General features: G+C 42.6%; 1 protein-coding gene across 2 annotated transcripts in view; it reads left to right on the forward strand.

The window, feature by feature from the left end:
- DPP10 (dipeptidyl peptidase like 10) overlaps window positions 1-20,849 on the forward strand; it is a 709,461-nt gene that overhangs the window by 616,188 nt on the left and 72,424 nt on the right. For both annotated transcript variants that reach the window (XM_033946860.1, XM_033946861.1), the window contains exons 14-16: window positions 240-331; window positions 12,505-12,552; window positions 15,594-15,715. In XM_033946860.1, the coding sequence (XP_033802751.1) occupies window positions 240-331; window positions 12,505-12,552; window positions 15,594-15,715 (262 nt within the window). The remainder of the gene's footprint in view (window positions 1-239; window positions 332-12,504; window positions 12,553-15,593; window positions 15,716-20,849) is intronic.

Here is a 20,849-nt window from a genome sequence, read left to right on the forward strand (position 1 = left end):
GGTGCCGGATCACAGGGGGGGCCTTCGGGGGGAGCAATGCCGGTTCTTGGGGGGGGGGGAATGTATCAAAGCGAGTTTCCATTATTTCCTATGGGGAAACTCGCTTTGATAAATGAGCATTTTGGATTACGAGCATGCTCCTGGAACGGATTATGCTCGTAATCCAAGGTACCACTGTATATATGAATGGAAATTGTTGTACAATTTAAAATTACAAGATAATATTTGTTTTATTTCAGCCCAAGAGTGAGCAAATCAATGTACGACATTTAACATCTGGAAACTGGGAAGTCATCAAAATATTAGCCTATGATGAAAGCTCACAAAAGATGTAAGTATTGTTCTTTTTGTCTCTTGAGAAAGAACTCTTATCAAAATAATGACAAAAAAAAGTATTGACAAAGTCTTATCAAAATAATGACAAAGTCTTATCAAAATAATGACAAAGTAACCAGTAATCATATAAGTCAATTAAATTAGGAAACTAGATTTAACAACTTATAAAAAGGGGGCACTTGGTTTGGGACAATGAATGTTAGCCATCTAGTTAGATAGGTGAGGTGACTGAACCATGGCAAAACTGTTGCACGTTTACCGTAACTATGACTGAGAAAAGTTATGAGGGGCCACTGGAAAGTTCTCAGCCCAACCAAGAGGAGAATGATGTGGAGCCGTGAAACTTATGTTATTCCACACTTTTCTTTTCTTTTTTTTTCTGTAAATCTTTATTGATATTTCAAACTTTATAATGTATACAATTGAAGAATCAGAAAAAAACCTGTATGAAAATACATTGTTATCATCACATTATTACATTGAACAATTTTTTATCCCCTTCTTATCTTAATTATAAACAATAATATTATATATTATACTATCAATATAATAATTTAAAAAAAATTAATTTTACTCTTCCAAATAAATATTCCACTTCCCACCCTCCCTGGATGTGTAAAGGAATCTAACGAGGAAAAAAAAAAATCATAATTATAACGTAATAAAATTAGTCAATGGACCCCATACCTCATTAAATATTCCACACTTTTCTTGATACTCTTTGTTTCATTTCATATCATTGAAACAAAAAGTGTGGAATAACTTGTAAGTTTCAAGGCGCCACATCATTCTCTACTTGGTTGAGCTAAGAACTTTTCAGCATCCCCTCATAAGCCTAATTTTAGCTGTAACCTAGCCGGTTAGGTCTATGATTAAAATAAACTTACTTTTGTCAGCTAAAACAGAGATGGCTATTTTGGTTTCCCTGTAGTTGCAAAGAGCAGATAACGTTTCGCAGGCATGCTAAATAGCGGCCCAATTCCTAATGATTTAGAGTAGGTGAAAGCAAGTGCTAAGGGGCCTATCTAATGTGTGTTATGATTCTTTTGTGCTTTGATACTTTGATTTTAGAAAATTACTAAAAACACGCTTGTTTGACATGTTTTCCTCTTAGTTTTGTTACTGCATAATCTACCATGAATTCTTATTAATTTTTAATATTTTAACTCCTCTATTGTCTTAACTTTTATTGATTTTTATCAGATGCATTCCTTTACTGACTGTTTTTATTGTATTCAGATATTGACTGTTTATTCTGTATTTTATATATTGATTGTATGTATTTTTTGTTGTGAACCGCTTCGAACTTGCTTAGTGCTTGTTTTTACTTGTATGAGGCTTTGGTAGATTTTTTTTTTTCTCTCTTGATTTTTTTTTTTTCTCTTGCTTAGTGCTTGTTTTTACTTGTATGAGGCTTTGGTAGATTTTTTTTTTTTCTCTCTTGATTTTTTTTTTTTCTCATGCTTAGTGCTTGTTTTTACTTGATGGCATTTGACTAGCTGATAACACTATCTTTTATTTGGAAAAACATAGTCTGGAGGCCACAAAAATAGAGGCCTCCTATGAAAGTAGATTTCCCCAAAGCAACTTACTAGCCAAAGTCCTTTCTCCCATCATTTCACAGGGTACCTACTATTAGGACAGGGGAGATATGGAACTGGAGATAATGTATAATATTTTAGGATCTGAATTTAGCTTACAGCTATCTCAGTGGTTCAAGGTGAGTTACATTCAGATACAATAGGTATTTTCTTGTCCCCAGAGGGCTTACAATCTGAGGGACCCTTTTACCAAACTGCAGAGGACTGGCCTTAGCACATAGGAATGACCCATGTAAGAACATGCTGAGGCCATTTTTCCGCAGGGGTAAAATGGCTGATTTTTTTCTAGTAACAGATAAGTGAAACTGCACACACTGATATATTTAGCACCATAATCTTTATAATAATAATAATAATAATTTTATTCTTATATACCGCCATACCGAAAAAGTTCTAGGCGGTTCACAACAAAGTGAGCTAATACATGGGATACAAATAAAATACAAATTAGAATAATGGACTTAAAAACAGATAAAGACAGAAAGCATTTACAATATAAGAACATAAGAAATGCCTTCACCGGATCAGACCGAGGTCCATCCTGTCCGGCGATCCGCGCACGCGGCGGCCCATTTAGGTACTCCTTTTTGAAGACCGGGATTCCCCGTATCCCTCAATACAATTTGCCAGAAGGTGTGCATCCAACTTGTGCTTGAAATTCGGAACAGTAGTTTCTGCCACGACTTCCTCCGGGAGAGCATTCCAAGCGCCAACCACTCGCTGTGTGAAGCAGAACTTCCTAACATTTGTCCTAAACCTGCTGCCACTCAGTTTCAGGCTATGACCCCGTGTGCGTGTCACCTCCGAAAATGTTAGTAATGCTGTTTCCTGATCTATTTTATCAAATCCTTTTAATATTTTAAAGGTCTCTATCAAATCCCCTCTCAATCTTCTCTTTTCGAGGGTGAATAGTCCCAGTTTTCTGAGGCGTTATTTGTAGCTCAAATTCTCCATACCCTTGACTAGTTTCGTGGCTCGTCTCTGCACCTTCTCCAGCAGAGTTATATCCTTCTTAAGGTATGGAGACCAGTGTTGGACACAGTATTCCAAGTGAGGTCTGACCATTGCTCTGTAAAGTGGCATTATGACCTCTTCCGATCAACTCGTGATCCCCTTCTTAATCATGCCCAACATCCTGTTTGCTTTCTTCGCCGCCGCCACACATTGAGCCGAAGGCTTTAGGGTTCTGTCTATCAGTACCCCAAAATCCCTTTCTTGTTCGCATTTGGCTAATGTCACCCCCATCATCTTATACTTGTGTTCTTTGTTTTTCTTTCCCAGATGCATCACCTTGCATTTGTCTATGTTAAAATTCATCTGCCACTTTTTCGCCCAAGTTTCCAGCTGGTTTAGATCTTTCTGGAGATCCTCGCAGTCCCCTATAGAGCCAACCACCCGACATAGTTTTGTATCATCTGCAAACTTTGTTATATTGCATGTTGTTTCCTCTTCAAGGTCATTTATAAAAATATTAAACAAGATAGGCCCAAGAACCGAACCCTGGGGCATGCCGCTAGTCACTCTCTCCCAGTCCGAAAATTGCCCATTTATGCTAACCCTCTGCCTTCTGTTCTCTAGCTACTTGCAGAAAATACCGGCATGGCAGGGAAAGAAGTAATATATAGAAAAGAATACCGCGGTTCGCCTTATCTATGGTCAAAAAAATGGGAGCACGTTACCTCTTACTATCAAAAACGTCATTGGTTGCCAGTGGAGTCTAGAGTTCTGTTTAAGTTTTTCTGCATCAGTTGCAAAGCAGTTTTTGGGATGCTACCTGATTACTTTGCCTCTCAGTTTTCCCTGAATAGTTCTAATAAGAGTACTCGCAGAATAAACCTATTCAATTACCCTTCTTTTAAATCATGCCAATACAAGAAGTTTTGTGATAGAATTTTATCATTCCAGGGCCACCAAACTGAATACACGGCTTGTAAAATCAATTCTAGAGGCCACGTCTTACTTTGATTTTAGAAAATCACTAAAAACACGCTAGTTTGACATGTTTTCCTCTTAGTTTCGTTACTGCATAATCTACCATGAATTCTTATTAATTTTTTATATCTTAACTCCTCTATTGTCTTAACTTTTATTGATTTTTATCAGATGCATTCCTTTACTGACTGTTTTTATTGTATTCAGATATCGACTGTTTATTCTGTATTTTATATATTGATTGTATGTAGTTTTTGTTGTGAACCGCTTCGAACTTTTGGTATAGCAGTATGCAATAAATAAATTATTATTATTATAAAATACATCAAGTTGAATATAAGGAACTTGATTGAAAAAAATGAAGCAGAATGCATTAAGATACCAGCCTATCAAAGAGTTGAGTCTTTAACAATTTTCTTTTTTTTTTTTTTTTTCAATTCTTTATTCATTTTCAAATTTACAATAAGTGTAACAATATATTCAAACAAATTAACAATAATTATATCACTTAATAATCATCAATGGTACAAATGATATGTTCTTAACTCCCATCCTTCCCACCCTTTCTTATCAACTAAAGGTCACCCTCAGTCTACACCCCCCCTTAAGCCCCACCTCTCTCTTCTCTCCTCTGTCTATCTTCTCCCTAAATTTCAGTATAGTCCTCTCTTAGTCTGTACTCTGATAAATTGTATCTAAACTCAAATAACTTGTACTTAAACTAAACTACTTATACTTAAACTCTACTCTTAATTTGCTGTATACTCCCTGTATTTAAACTACTGCACAGTTTTGTATGTCCAAACATTTAAACCTATTGTATATCTTATTTGTCTAATTACTCTCCATTGTGTATGTTCACTTGTAGACCGTTCTGAGCTACTGGGAGGACGGGATAAAAATCTAAATAAATAAATAAATCATATAATCAATACCTTATATAATATGTAACATAAATTTACCCTTTAACCATTTTCTAAAATCAAGAACCGTTTGTTGCTTATGAGACTGATGGGTACGCATAATTTAGCCCACTACTGACATGGCTCAAATTCTCAATCATTGCACTACAGTTTGCCTACTAAACCTTTTAATAAATTTCCAACTTTAAATCACTTATTTTTGAATGACTTTAAATCTTCAACTAGTTAAGTAAACAGACTTAGCTTTAAGTGAAGGGGTGAAGGGATTGAAAATTTGAGCCGTGTCAGTAGTGGGCTAAATTATGCTTACCCATCAGTCTCATAAGCAACAAACGGTTCTCTGAGCACTCTCAAACTCAGGGGCGGAAAATTTCATGGCGACACCAGAAAGTATTTCTTCACAGAGAGAGTGGTTGATCATTGGAACAAGCTTCCAGTGCAGGTGATCGAGGCAGACAGCGTGCCAGACTTTAAGAATAAATGGGATACCCATGTGGGATCCCTACGAGGGTCAAGATGAGGAAATTGGGTCATTAGGGCATAGACAGGGGGTGGGTAAGCAGAGTGGGCAGACGATGGGCTGGAGCCCTTTTCTGCCGTCATCTTCTATGTTTCTATGTTTAAGTAATGTTATAAAGATTATGGTGCTAATTATATACCAGTGTGTGCACTTTCACTTATCTGTTTCTAGTTTAATGCACCTGGGGTAATCAATTATTTATTCTCGAATATTTTGGGGCGATTTTTTTCTAGTTGCAGTATTAATGGCCATGTGCTAATTTTCCCATTAACATGTGGCCATTAGTACGCGAGTCCCTGTTTTGTAGGCAGTAATTCGTAATGGCTGACATAAGAATATAAGAATAGCCTTACTGGGTCAGACCGATGGTCCATCAAAACTATTGATTAGTTTTGCGTGAATTTGAATTAGGTGTCACTAGACGCTTGGTAATGCCTAAACCCAGGCGCCCAGCCAAGCCAACCAAAAATGTCAAACAAAGAAAATCATATGATAACCTAATGGCCACCAGGGAAGCAAAACTAGATAGACAACTCACCAATCTACTGTCTTCGATCACAGATTACAAAACCTTCAAAAAAGAAACAAAAACTCTACTCTTCAAAAAATACATAAAACCTATTTAACACGACCAGATCCATCCCAAGCTCCACCTACTATACTATCTACTCCTTATCAAATCTAAAATGTTCAAATTACCCAACATGTATTACCTAATTTCACCCACTTTCCAAAATTTGTGAATCGCACTAAAATCTTATAAGAATAGGCTATCACACAAATATATAAATATATAATCACATGAACAGGTATTTCAGAGAGAAACCAGGGGTCTCAAGTGCTCCCAGCCAAAAGCCCAATGTGTATTACAAAGCTAGTGGCTTGTTCGGGGAGCTATCATCGGTCCCGTTTATGCTCTCTATACCAGTAATTTGTAGTTGTTTTTATATTTTTATGTTTTTATATATATTATTTTTTTATGCTTTTTTGTGCTATTTTCCATATTTAGCACAGCTGAAATACTAATATATTGCTCTTCCCTTTTAATAGAAATTACTTAGCTTTCATGTTCTTTGGCTGAAAGTATCATATATCAATTTTCTTCTCAACAACTAATTTCACGACAATTCTTATGTAATCCGCCTTGAACCGCAAGGTACTGGCGGAATAGAAATCACTAATGTAATGTAATGGTATGAGGCACCACTAGGCGCCTACGTTAGGTGTTGCTAGGCACCTGGCAATGTAGGCTAGAAGAACCCTGGCTTACATTGCAAGTGCCTTAGCAGCGCATCACTCAATTTTAGGCGCTGCTAAGCGCACTTCTACTTGTGGCATCTAAATTTGATTGTCATGCGCTAGGCACCATTTTTTCTAGGCTCCTAGAATCTACGAGAGGGTGCTGAAAAGTTCTCAGCCCAACCAACTTCCTAAATTCTGAGTGTTATTCTGCCGCTGTAGCTGAAAAAAGGGTGACGGGACAAAAGTGCGCCGGACAAAGCCGCGCCACAATTTCAGCCCAGACAATTGCGTGCAAGACTCCAGTGCACCGCTGTAAAAGTTAATTTTAAAGAGCTCCGACGGGAGGGTGTGGGGGGAACACCCCCACTTTACTTAATACTGTTCGCATTGCCATTGGCTGCCATTGGGGGGTGTGGGAGGGTGCAACCCCCCCACATTATACAGAAAACTTACTTTTTCCTAAAAAATTAAGTTTCCTCTATAATGGGGGGTTCCAACTCCCCAAATCCCCCACCAACGGCAGCGCGAACACTATTAAGTAAACTGGGGGTTTCCCCCTCACTCCCCCCCCGGTCATAGCTCTTTAAAATTAACTTTTCTGGCGGCACGCTGGAGTCTTACGCGCAATTGTCTGGGCTCAAATGTCGGTGCGGCTTTGTCCCACATGCAAATGACTGTGAACTGAAAAAGTGTTATTTTATTTTGCAAAGAATCAGTTTGCAGAATTGTAATGCTATGCTTTGAACCATGTCGACGAAAAGCATGGAATTTTCAAGTGTGGAACTCCGAGACATCATGAAGTGCCTATAATTGCAGAAGAAAATTCCAAAGGAAATCAATGAATGTACAATGCAAACATTGAATGACAAGTGTCCACCATACTCCACAGTGAAGAAGTGGTGTGCAGTCTTTCACTATAGAGATTTCGAGATGAAAGCTGCAGCAGGGTCTGAAAGACCTCAAACGGTGTCAACTCCTGAAATTGTTGACCACGTCCATGACTTGATTTTGGCAGATTGGCGAATATCAGCTAAAAAAATTGCTGAGACACTGTAGATATCCAGGTGTTGGGTATATAATCCAAGAGCAGCTGGGTATGCAGAAGCTGTCAGCCAAGTAAATTGCCAAATGTTTGGATGCTGACGAGAAAGAACGTCAACTGAACACTTACAAGTTGATTTTGCAGCAATATTAGTGAGCCGGTCCCAACTTTTTGGAATGACTAGTTACTGTTGATGAAACATGGTTATACTATTATGAACCTGAGACAAAACAACAGTCCATGCAATGGTGGCACTCAGGTTCTCCAAGGCCAAGGAAATTCAAGACCCAAAAGTCAGCAGGAAAGGTCATGGCCTGTTTTAGGATCAGGAAGGTGTTGTAATGACTATTTTCCAAGGGGCCAACAGTTAATGCAGTAACTTGCTGTGCCAATTAAATGAGGCATTGACAGGAAAAAAAAATAAAGAAGGAAACTGCGGGAAGGAGTTCTCTTTTTGCAAGACAATGCACCTGCTCACAAGGCTAGCAAAATGATAGATGCTTTGGTGCAGTTGAGGATTCAGTGTATAGACCAGGGGTAGGGAACTCCGGTCCTCGAGGGCCGTAATCCAGTCAAGTTTTCAGGATTTCCCCAATGAATATGCATGAGATCTATTTGCACGCACTGCTTTCAGTGCATATTCATTGGGGAAATCATGAAAACCTGACTGGATTACGGCCCTCGGGGACCGGAGTTCCCTACCCCTGGTATAGACCATCCACCCTGCTTACCAGATCTTGCTCCATCTGACTGTTTTCTGTTTCCATACCCTACAAAGAGTTTGGAAAGGTGACAGTTTGAGTGATTGGCAGATGATTGCAGCAGCGGAGCAGTATTTCAGTGACCAGATATCAGAGTATTTTTCAGAAGGGTTACAGAAACGTCAGATCCCTAGGATAGTAGACTTGGGGGTGGGTCAGTAGGGTGGGCAGACCTGATGGGCTATGGCCCTTATCTGCCGTCATCTTCTATGTTTCTATGTTTCTATGATGTGCCAAGTGTGTTGAACTTAGGGGTGATTATGTGGAATAACTTGTAAGTTTCAGTGCTCCATGTCATTCCCTTCTTGGTTGGCCTGAGAACTTTCAACACCCTCTCATAGGGCACCACTTATAGAATCTGGCCCTAAATGCATGCATATCTTATATAGCACACAGTTTATAGGTGTGCATATACTTAGGCGGAGTCTAGGCAGAGCATGGATGGGACTCACATAAAGATAGATATATGCACAACTCTGTGGTTAGCATGTTTACTCCTAAATTACAGACACTTTTTTTTTCATTGTCATGCTAGTATTCTAAAAATGAATGTATATGTCTGTTGATATTTAACACAAATGAAAATGTCCTGCCCTTGGCAACTTTCCAAAATAAAGCACCTTCAGAACCCCCATTCACAAAAAAAATATGTTCCTCTGGCTACTTGTCTGATCTTTTCCTAGGGTCTAGTTCCCAATTGAATCTACCCCAGTTGTAAGTAACTGCCTAAACTCGATTTTTCTCCACTTCCATGGATAAAGTGTACAAATCGTGCACTCAGCACTTGTTGCTCTACCCCCCTTACCGTCAATCATGAGACAATGACAATACTTAGGTGTTCGTCAACCACTGTGGAATTTATTCTGGCCGCAGCCATGATTGCACAATACAACAAAGCATGAATCGTAATCAACTGAGCAGAATAACCAATCATGAACATCAATCAACTGTACATTACAACTGAACATATGAACCATGACATACCACTCTGTATACATCACATGATCCAGTGCACAGCATATGCCTCGCCATTGACTCAATTTGTGGGGTGCCATACAAGCTTCCCACGGCTCACCTGACCCAGCCCGTTCAAGCATGGGTCCTTTCATCAGCAGTACTTTGCTGTGAAACCATGGCCTGGCCTCCCCAACGTCCAAGCAAGGAGACGTGCCCCTTTACTTAACCACTGTGAAGGTGTATCTGTTACTCATATGCTGTGCTTACCCTCCACTACCTACCTCCTCAGCTCTCCGATTCAAAAGGGGGGCGACCTCCCTTCCGCCAACCAGCTAAGCTATCTCCCCTTCCCTGTCCCTACTCCTCCCTGATTGGCCGTCTTTGTTGGCCCTCCCCTATCCCTATCTCAGCCCTCTCTGCCCTAGCCCTTCTGTGCCCCCCCCACCCCCCTCCCTCCCGCGCAACGGCTTCGGCCGATTTGGCCACGCTCCTCCCTAAACGGGATAGGAGCTTGTTCTGAACTCCAGTTCCCATTATGATCTTCCACATACACCTTGAGAATAAAGTAGAGGGCTTTGATGCCATTTTTGCCTGTCCTGAAGTGTTGTGAAAGTCGCACCAAACTCCCTTTAATTGTTAATCGTCTCGTCCCTGCGTAGGATCCCCAAATCTTTGCTGGAAACACCAAATGATTCCACTGTGGGATACATTGGACAAGACCCCACAGCTCTTGAATATAATTGGACAGAAAAGACATTGAAAAGGGGCTTAGATCTTTGGATTGTATGTGAACAGTTATATTTATATATTTATTTACCATAATATATTAATTACTTCTGAGTCAGAATAAATTACATTCTGGCAATAATACTCGCATGTACGTTAAAATACCCCTGCAACAAAATGCATCTCCTCACGCCCTCATTTGAAATACGTAAAAATTCCCAGCAAATTAGAATTTCTTTCTTCCTGTTTTAAAATACAGCAAAATTCCGTCTATAGAAATCTATCCAATTTTTTTTTCCTCCAAAATATCTCAACTTTTATGTTCTGAAGCAACCACCTGCCCTAATTTCATTCAGTGGCCTGGAAGAGTTGTTAGAGCACAAGGCTGTCAACCAGAAAAGCCTGGTTCAAATCTTGCCACTGCTCCTTGTGATCTTGGGTGGGTCACTAAACCCTCCATTACATCAGATACAAACTCAGACTATAATCCCTCCAGGGACAGGAAAATACCCTGTGCACCTGAATGCAACTCACCTTGAAGTAGTACCAGAAAAGGTGTGAGCTAAATCCAAATTTATTCCACAGTACGGAGCATAAAAATAAGGAGGCTCGTCCTCTGAACTAAAATGAGGGTGGAATAGAAAAGTTAAGCTTAAGTCAGTGTGTCGCAAACTTTTTCAAGCCGCGGCACATTAAACTCAGTGCCGCAGATGGAGGGCCACTGGGCAAGTGTGGACGTCTACATGATGGCATCACGTGCATGTGCGGCGTCATCGCATCAAGATCCACGCATGTGCGGAGGCCTTTCAGACGGGGCCCTGAGCTTGCTCAACCTGAAATTAGTACGCCAGTGGGGTGGGGGAATGGGTGCAGAGAGGAGGAGAGGTACTGCCTATAGGACGTGCCTCTCACCAGCGTCTCGTGCCACACCCATTATGATACACTGGCTTAAGTAATAAAATGGGAAACGTGAACTAGATCACCACTCCATTCTTTATTCAATGGGCTGGGCATAGTAAAAAAAAAATCCTTTTGGCCTTGGCGGAGTTTAGGTGCATTCAGGGGACTTGGCTTGATATAAAGAGGGAACCAGTTTTAACATAAAGAATTTTAACACGTGTATTGCATATCATTCATTTAGGCCAGGGGTAGGCAATTCCGGTCCTCGAGAGCCGGAGCCAGGTCAGGTTTTCAGGATATCCACCATGAATATGCATGAGATCGATTTGCATCTCAAGGAGGCAGTGCATGCAAATCCATCTCGTACATATTCATGGTGGATATCCTGAAAACCTGACCTGTCTGTGGCTCTCGAGGACCAAAATTACTTAACCCTGCACTCACCTGTATTAACCTAGAGCAGGGGTAGGCAATTCCGGTCCTCGAAAGCTGGAGCCAGGTCAGGTTTTCAGGATATCTATAATAAATATGCATGAGATAGATTTGCATCTCAAGGAGGCAGTGCATGAAAATCCATCTCATACATATTCATTGTGGATATCCTGAAAACCTGACCTGGCTCCGGCTCTCGAGGACTGGAATTGCCTACCCCTGACCTAGAGCAAGAGTAAGTAAGTCCAGTCCTTGAGAGCCATAGGCAGGTCAGGTTTTCAGGATATCCACAATAAATATGCATGAGATCGATTTGCCTCTCAAGGAGGCAGTGCATGCAAATCCATCTCATACATATTCATGGTGGATATCCTGAAAACCTGACCTGTCTGTGGCTCTCGAGGACCAAAATTACTTAACCCTGCACTCACCTGTATTAACCTAGAGCAGGGGTAGGCAATTCCGGTCCTCGAAAGCTGGAGCCAGGTCAGGTTTTCAGGATATCTACAATAAATATGCATGAGATAGATTTGCATCTCAAGGAGGCAGTGCATGAAAATCCATCTCATACATATTCATTGTGGATATCCTGAAAACCTGACCTGGCTCCGGCTCTCGAGGACTGGAATTGCCTACCTCTGACCTAGAGCAAGAGTAAGTAAGTCCAGTCCTTGAGAGCCATAGGCAGGTCAGGTTTTCAGGATATCCACAATAAATATGCATGAGATCGATTTGCCTCTCAAGGAGGCAGTGCATGCAAATCCATCTCGTACATATTCATGGTGGATATCCTGAAAACCTGACCTGGCTCCGGCTCTCGAGGACCGGAATTGCCTACCCCTGATTTAGGCAACTGATCTCTAATGACTGTTTTAGCTTGATGCTAAATGTTTTTTTTTAACATGCTGTTTAACGAGTTTGAGTGTTTAATACAAACATCCTATGAAAATTGTTTAAGAGCCCTCTGTGGAACAAAGAGGCTTTCTTATTTGGATGACAGGGTTTCAGTTCTAGGCTGTGGTCTACCTGTTGCTGTTCGATTGACAAATCCTGCCATCTTCACTGTACTGCAGTTCTGCATTATTACAAAAGTTATTCTCATCTAAGCTTTTGTGTTTTATTTTGTGGACAGTTATTTTTTAAGCACTGAAGATTCCCCGAGAGGAAGACAGCTCTATAGGTAAGAAGCAAACAAAAGAGAGGGGACATTATTAGCACAAGATAGCAGAAGAGAACAAAGGTCTCTGGTGTTGAAAAATTCAGTGATAATAAACAGGTCTTCCCAGTCCTGCCCAGGACTTGGCCAAAGAGGGTTGTGGGGTTTTGTTTTAGGTTTTTTTTAAAAATATAAATCTTTATTGATTTTCAAGTAGTAACAGTGCATTACATATGAATCTGAACATATAACAAATCAAGAAAAGCACTTTGAACTTACAAATAATTGAAAGTAATATTTTCCCCCCACTCCTTTACTTAATCAATAATAAAATGCAATTATTCTTCCAATAACCCATTCTTATTTAAAATAATACCCTATTCCCACCCTGGATGTGTAAGGAAATCAGACAAAAATAAAAGAGAAATGACAACTAAATAGAAGCAATAAAAGATGCCAATGGGCCCCTGACACCCCTGACATCAGGCAACACCCCCCCCCCCCATATCACCGGACAACACCCAACAGCGCCCCCCACAACACCGTGCCTTGCGTTGAAAATCGGCAGGAGGGAAACTCACTCCCTCCTGTCTATAGGGCCGCATGCTACGAATGATGGGTCTTCCCCCTTCCAATGCATCTTGGCTGGATTGGCTCAACATCCTGAAAATGGGAATCTCCTTCAGCTTAGTGGTTGGAATCCCCGAAACCGGCTCAGCTGATGGGGTTTTCTCTGTTGCGATCAGACAAAGTAGTTGTGTACATTCTACAAAACTTGCTTTTGTGTATTTTTCATGTGGCCGATTTTATTTTTGAAAATGGCCAAAAAGGTAGATGTCCTAAAGACCAAAACTTATACCTAGGTCATTTTCAAAAATAAAAGATAGACTTCTGGCAGCTTTGAAAATTGACATTTTTTTTCTCCAGGGTTTGTGGACGTCCTGCCCAAAACGTCCAACCATAGATTTACATGTCCTATCGAAAATACCCCTCTATGTATGTGGAGGGGCATAATCGAAAGGAATGTCTAAGTCCGTTTTCGTCTAACTCACAAGTCGTCCAAAGTAGAAAAACAGCCTAGGACACATTTTCGAAAAATACATCCAAATTTTTTTTTGTTTCGAAAATCGTCTAATTATACATCCTGCAGATCTGATAGTCCAAGTCATTAAATCATCCATCTTTATACAACATTTTCGTCCAACTTTTCGTCTAATTAAAAAACACCTAGAACAAGCCCTGTTGGACATGGGAGGGGTCTGCAAAGTGATGGACTAACCACCAGACATGGCACCTAAATAGTGGGGTACCTTACAGGGCATTGCTGTGAACTTCACAAAAAGGGTGCCATGTCTTCTCCTCAATACAGCTCCCTTATAGGTCATGGTGAGCCACCCAAACCACCTCCAGAATCCCCTAGACCCACTTATCTACCACCCTAATAGCCCTTATGACTTCAGGAGCCACATATATGCCAGTAAAAAAGGGTTTTGGGGGGTGTATAGGGGAGTGCACATGTTTAAGTATTGATGCAGTGATTACAAGGACTTATGGGCATGGGTCCTCCTCTCCATGAGTTCCTAACCCACCTTCAAGATGGCTTAAGCCTCTGTGCTGGACGCCTAGGCTTTCCTATGCCAGGCTGCCAGGTGATGATGGTCTGGAGGCTGAATTTTAAAGGTGTGATTAATATTTTTATGGGGATGGGGGGAGTCAGTGATCACTGGGGTAGTGTGTGGGGGGTTTGTTTTATGTGTTTGCAGTGCTTATCTGGTGACTTTAGGTAGTTTTTTGTGACTTAGACCATGTTTTACATGGTCTAAGTCACAACGTCCAAGTTCTGTCGATCCTGTGCTGTATAACTTTCGGTTATACATGCTGTACGACTAAGTCTAAGCCGGCCCACATCCCGCCCAACTCTTGCCCTCGATACTTCTCCTGAAACGCCCCGTTTAGCTTTGGTCGTTCAACGGCACTATGAAGGCCTAGGTCGTTTAGAAATACGTCCAAAACCCGTTTTTATTATCGGCACTTGGACGTATTTGGACAATGTTCGTCCAAGTGCCGACTTAGGCCTGTTTTTAGACGTTTTTCTCTTTTGATTATGAGCCCCATAGGTATTAGATCCCTAGTATGTATCAAGTTAGGATAAAAAAAACTTGTATTAAAAAAAACCCTTGTACTGTATCTGTGGCAAATTGTAACCTGTTAACTGTATATTATGTATATTAACCTGTAACCCGTTCTGAGCTCTTTGGGGGAGAATTGGATAGAAAAATGAATTAAATAAATAGTGATTATGAATCCAGACCAATCCACAGGGAGTGCCCAGTGCCCTAATCGCCAATGAGTAGGTTTGGAATACATTTTAACAAGAAAGCAGGCTGTTGAAAACCAGCCAAGCAAAATAGTATTCCAACTGCATGCATTTATATTTAAAAATGGAATACAGTGGTACCTCGGTTTACGAGTGCACCGGTTTGCGAGTGTTTTGCAAGACGAGCAAAACATTTGCAAAATCGGTGCCTCGGAAACTGAGCATGGCTCGATTTACGAGCACCCCCCCTGTAATCCGGCCCCCCCTGCGATCTGACATCCCCCCCCGACATAATTGGGCACCCCCCCCCCCCCGCCGCTTCTTACCCTCATCTGGGCACTCTTGAAAATCGGCCTTCTCCTCTGCTGGGCCTTGAGCATCTAAGCATGCTCAAGGCCTGCGAGTTCACGTCGGATCGTGGCGGGGAGGTGCCGGTTCGAGGCAGGGGGGGGGGCCTGATCGTGGGGGGGGGCCTTCAAGGGGAGCAATACCGGTTCTCGGGGGGGGGGGGGAACGCATCAAAGCGAGTTTCCATTATTTCCTATGGGGAAACTCGCTTTGATAAACGAGCATTTTGGATTACGAGCATGCTCCTGGAACGGATTATGCTCGTAATCCAAGGTACCACTGTACCTTCCTTTCTGATATAAATCTCCAGTGTGAAGTGCACAGTAACCGATAGTATAGGAAAAGAAGACAGTTTTTTAAGGAAAATTTTTATGTAACCGTTCAATTTTTTATTTTTTAGTGTGTCGATAGCAGGATCATTGACTCGCCAGTGTGTTTCCTGCAGTTTCATGAAAGATCATTGTTCCTACTTCAGTGCAAAGTTTAGCTCATCTGATCGTCATTTTTTATTGCATTGTAAAGGTAAGCAATATATTTTTATTTGGATTAAAAATAAAAGATTTTGAATGCCGCTATGTTTGATTCTATCACATAACTACGTTACATCCCACAGTATGATAACAACAGCGCCCAAAGGTCTGGGTAACATCGGCAATGCCACCGTATCAGGATATTCAACACTGATATCTATGTTCCAGCTAGTGCTGAATATTTGGGCATATCTAGGGTTACCAGATTTTCTGTCTGGAAAATCTGGGCACCTAGAACCGCCCCCATGCCTGCCCATCCCCGCTCCATCACGCCTCCAAACTTGTCCTAGCCCCGCGCCCCCGCGGCCTGTTTTCGTCGGGCAGCAAATCCGTGCATGTGCGGATGAGACGCAATGATGTCACATGCACTTTGTCCGGGTTTTGAAAAGCTTTCTTTCGTGCATAAGGAAAGCTTTTCAAAACCCGGACAAAGTGCCGGGTTTTGAAAAGTCGTCAGGACAAACAAGATGAACACAAAAGGCACCAAAAGGAATGTCACCGAGTGGTAAGGAAAGCAAAAAGAGAATATGAGGAGAGACTAGCAGAGAAAGCAGGAAACTTCAAACCATTCTTCAAGTATGTAAAGGGGAGACAACCGGCCAGGGAGGAAGTGGGACCCTTGGATGATGGAGACAGGAAGGGAGTGGTAAAGGAGGAAACAGAGATAGCTGAAAGGTTAAACAAGTTCTTCTCGTCAGTCTTCACGAGAGAGGACACATCCAATATTCCAGAACCCGAGGAGATCTTACATGGAGACCAGGATGGGAAACTGGTCAAACTAGAGGTAAGCCGGGAGGAAGTCCTCCGTCAGATAGACAGACTAAAGAGCGACAAATCACCAGGTCCGTACGGCATCCACCCAAGGGTACTAAAAGAGCTGAGAAACGAAATAGCAGAAACTTTTCGCAAAATATGTAACCTTTCCTTAGAAACAGGGGAGATCCCAGAGGACTGGAAAATAGCAACAAAGGATTAAGGGGTAACCCAGGAAACTACAGGACGGTGAGTTTGACCTCGGTTCCGGGAAAGATGATGGAAGCACTGATTAAGGACACCATCTGCGACCACATAGAAAACAATGGGAAACTGAAGGCAAGCCAGCATGGCTTCTGCAAGGGAAGGTCATGCCTCATGAACTTGCTGTACTTCCTTGAGGGAATAAAAAGACAGATGGATAAAGGGGAATTCATTGACATCATTTACCTTGACTTCCAAAAATCCTTCGACAAGGTACCCCACGAACGGCTGCTTAAGAAGCTGTGGAACCACAGGGTGCAAGGGGATATCCACCGATGGATCAAATACTGGCTGGCAGGCAGGAAACAAAGGGTTGGAGTAAAGGGCCATTACTCAGAATGGCAATGGGTCACGAGTGGAGTCCCACAGGGGTCGGTGCTGGGACCGCTCCTGTTCAATATATTTATTAACGACTTGGAGACAGGGACGAACTGTGAGGTCATTAAATTTGCGGACAACACCAAACTCTACAGCCGGGTTAGAACCAAGGAAGACTGTGAAGATCTGCAAAGGGACTTAATGAGATTGGAAGACTGGGCAAGAAAATGGCAAATGAGTTAACACTGAGAAATGCAAAGTCATGCATGTAGGGAAAAAGAACCTGATGTTCAACTATAAAATGGGGGGATCGTTGCTGGGGGTGAGAAAACTTGAAAGAGATCTGGGGGTGATGGTGGACACAACATTGAAAGCATCAGCACAGTGTGCGACAGCCTCAAAGAAAGCGAACAGAATGTTGGGTATCATCAAAAAGGGTATCACGACCAGGACGAAGGAAGTCATTTTGCCGCTATATCGGGCGATGGTGCGCCCACATCTGGAGTACTGTGTCCAGTACTGGTCGCCGTACCTCAAAAAGGACATGGCGGTACTTGAGGGAGTCCAGAGAAGAGCGATAAAGCTGATAAAAGGTATGGAAAACTTCTCATATGCTGACAGATTGGAAATGCTGGGGCTATTCTCCCTGGAAAAGCGGAGACTTAGAGGAGACATGATAGAAACCTTCAAAATCATGAAGGGCATAGAGAAGGTAGACAGGGACAAATTCTTCAGGCTGTGGGGAGCCACAAGTACAAGGGGGACACTCGGAGAAATTGAAAAAGGACAGGTTTAGAACAAATGCTAGGAAGTTCTTTTTCACTCAGAGGGTGGTGGACACATGGAACGCGCTCCCGGAGGCTGTGATAGGCCAGAGCACGCTACAGGGGTTCAAGGAGGGTCTAGATAGGTTCCTAAAAGAAAAGGGGATTGAGGGGTACAGATAGAAGTAGAAGTAGGTTATAGGATTAGACAGAAACCACTTCACAGGTCATGGACCTGATGGGCCGCCACGGGAGCGGACTGCTGGGCGCGATGGACCTCTGGTCTGACCCAGTGGAGGCAACTTCTTATGTTCTTATGACCCCTGGACAAGTCCTCAAAAGGAGGACATGTCCGGGCATATCCGGACATCTGGTAACCCCTAGGCATATCTTTATGCACCAACTGCAAACCTGCCAAGTTTCCCGCCGGGCAGGCACAATCTCCTCCTGAGTGGCCTCCCCATCCCGCAGCAGCAGGAGATGGCATTTCATGAAGGCATTTCCTGCTGCTGCTGGATGGACAGCCTACTAATTTTGCCTCTGGCCATCAAGCTACAACAAAGGGCAGTGGCTGGGACTAGATGGAATGAGGCGGCCTAGGAGCAGACCCTAAATCTCTTGCTGAGTTTGCCGGCCCCCTTGGCAGTTCTGCAACTGGTGGTGGTGGAGGGGGGGGGGGGTTAAATGTTACCCAGCAAGCTGACAGTCCTGATTCCATGTAATTTATAATCTACTTAGACAAGAGACACAACAGGAAACCAATAAGAGACCTTGTGTTAAGGCAGCAAATATCATTTCAGATAGGGATTGCAATTTTTGTGGGTAAAAAAGTGTTTTAATCTAAAATGGCTGTAAAAAATTTGCCCACTTTATATATAGGAAAAAGGACGTATGACGTGGGGATTACAAGCATGTATAGTTTTACATTTTCAAAACTTATGCACATTCTGACTTAAAAAAAGGGGGATGGGCAGATGTGGATCTCTGTGGAGTGCTTTTCCTTTGGCAATATTCCAAGTAAAAACACATATATTCTTTCTCTTTGAAAACTAAGTGCAAAGGTGATGGATAAAATATATGCTTTGATACTGCGGCACGGTGAGCAGTTTGAAAATTACTCTTACGATTATTTATCCCTGTGAGAATCACTTTCACGTTGTCCTCATTAAATTTCAGCTGCTATTTAGATAACCCACTTCCCGCTCTCAAAACTGTGTTAGCAGTTCGTCAGTCTTCTGGGAATCGGTGTTCAAAGGGCTTTGAACAGTTAACTTTTGAAGTTAGTTGCTCAGATCCTAAGGCTTGAATTTCCTTCTCTTTGCAATGACTAAGTTATGAAGCTCATTCATAAAGCTGCATTTGTACTTTAGGAAGTATTAAAAAAAAACAAAAAAACGTTTTTCTTTGTGTATAAACCCTGTTTCAGCTGCTTTTATAACTCTATCCCTGGGGTTATGCACAGATGAAATAGATGCAGAGAATGCTCACAGTGGCACAGAGAGGGAAGCTGGAACCCAGGGTAGAAGCGCCCGGTGTCACTGCACGGTGTATACCCTCAATGCGCTTTTTCCTGCCACCCCGGCATTGTTGCGCTCCCCCCTACCCCATCCCATACCTCTTGAAATTTTCACCGGCATCGAGTTATATACTCTAGGAGAGACATGATTTTTTCTGTTTCGGCCCCCCAAATCTGGAACTTACTTCCACTTAATTTAAGAGAAGAAAAACTATTGAACAAATTTAAAAGTCTCCTAAAGAGCTGGCTTTTTAAAGACGCCTTTTAATAGATCAGTCTCACTATATTTTAGGGTAGGATGAGGAGGTTACTGAAATATGTGGGTATGTGTCTCCCATCCATGTGTACTAAACCTATACCCGATTTTATTTCTTGTTTTATATTTTTTAATATTGTAATTTAAGTTGCTCTTTTCCCCAATGTTTTAATGTCAATCCCCAAACCACCCCCCAGGCCGAATCCGTTGGGGCCAGGAGGGAGCCCAAATCCTCCTGGCCCGGCGAACTCCCCCCTCCCCCCACCACACAATCCGGCCAGGAGGGAGCCCAAGCCCTCCTAGCCTGGCGATCTCCCCACTCCCCCCACCACACGAATCCGGCCAGTAGGGAGCCCAAGCCCTCCTGGCCCGCGACCCCCTCTAACCCCCACCCCCCCACACTAAAATATGGGCAGGAGGGATCCCAGGCCTTCCTGCCCTCACGCAACTCCCCCAACGACCACCCCCCTGAACCCCTGACCACCCCCCCCGCCGACCCCAAGAACCCCCCCACCCCCACCCACCTTCCACGTACCTCAAAAAATGTTGGACGGACAGACGGGTGCCAAGCCCGCCCATCCGGCAGGCCAGCCAGCACAGGAATGGGGCCGGATTGGCCCAGACGGCTCAAACTCCGCCCACAGGTGGGGCCTGAGGTGCCTGAGCCAACCAGAATAGGCCCGGGAGCCTTAGGCTTCTCCTGTGGGCGGGGCCTTAAGCACATGGGCCGGGTTGGGTCCATGTGCCTAAAAGCCCTTGTTTTGGATGTTTGGAGCTTTGCTTTTTGTAGGTTGATTATATGGTATAAGTTTAGACGTAGTGGTGGTCTGGGGTTTAAACAGCTGAACGTAGAGGCAAATGGGATGCCCAAGTGGGATCCCTTAGAGGGTTAAGCCAAGGGAACCTGTCACCAGGAGTGGGATCCCTAGGATAGTAGACTTGGGGGTGGGTCAGTAGAGTGGGCAGACCTGTTGGGCTATGGCCCTTATCTGCCGTCATCTTCTATGTTTATATGCCATTATAAAAAAGAAACCTCCTTTTGGATGTTTTTTTTGATAATGGACATTTTCCCTGCTTCTACTTTCAACGTTTAAGGCCTTAGGCAGAAAGGGGACTTAGATTTTTTTTTATTATTATGCCCCTCCAAGCTTCTATACCGCATCTTCTCTATAAATATAGAGCTCGACACACTTTACAAAATTTAAAAGGGAAGTACAGTGGAAGTTGGTGGTAGGGGGGAAGCGGAAAATTACAT

Source organism: Geotrypetes seraphini, chromosome 5 (genome assembly GCF_902459505.1).
Source record: "Geotrypetes seraphini chromosome 5, aGeoSer1.1, whole genome shotgun sequence".
In the NCBI taxonomy this organism is placed as follows: domain Eukaryota; kingdom Metazoa; phylum Chordata; class Amphibia; order Gymnophiona; family Dermophiidae; genus Geotrypetes; species Geotrypetes seraphini.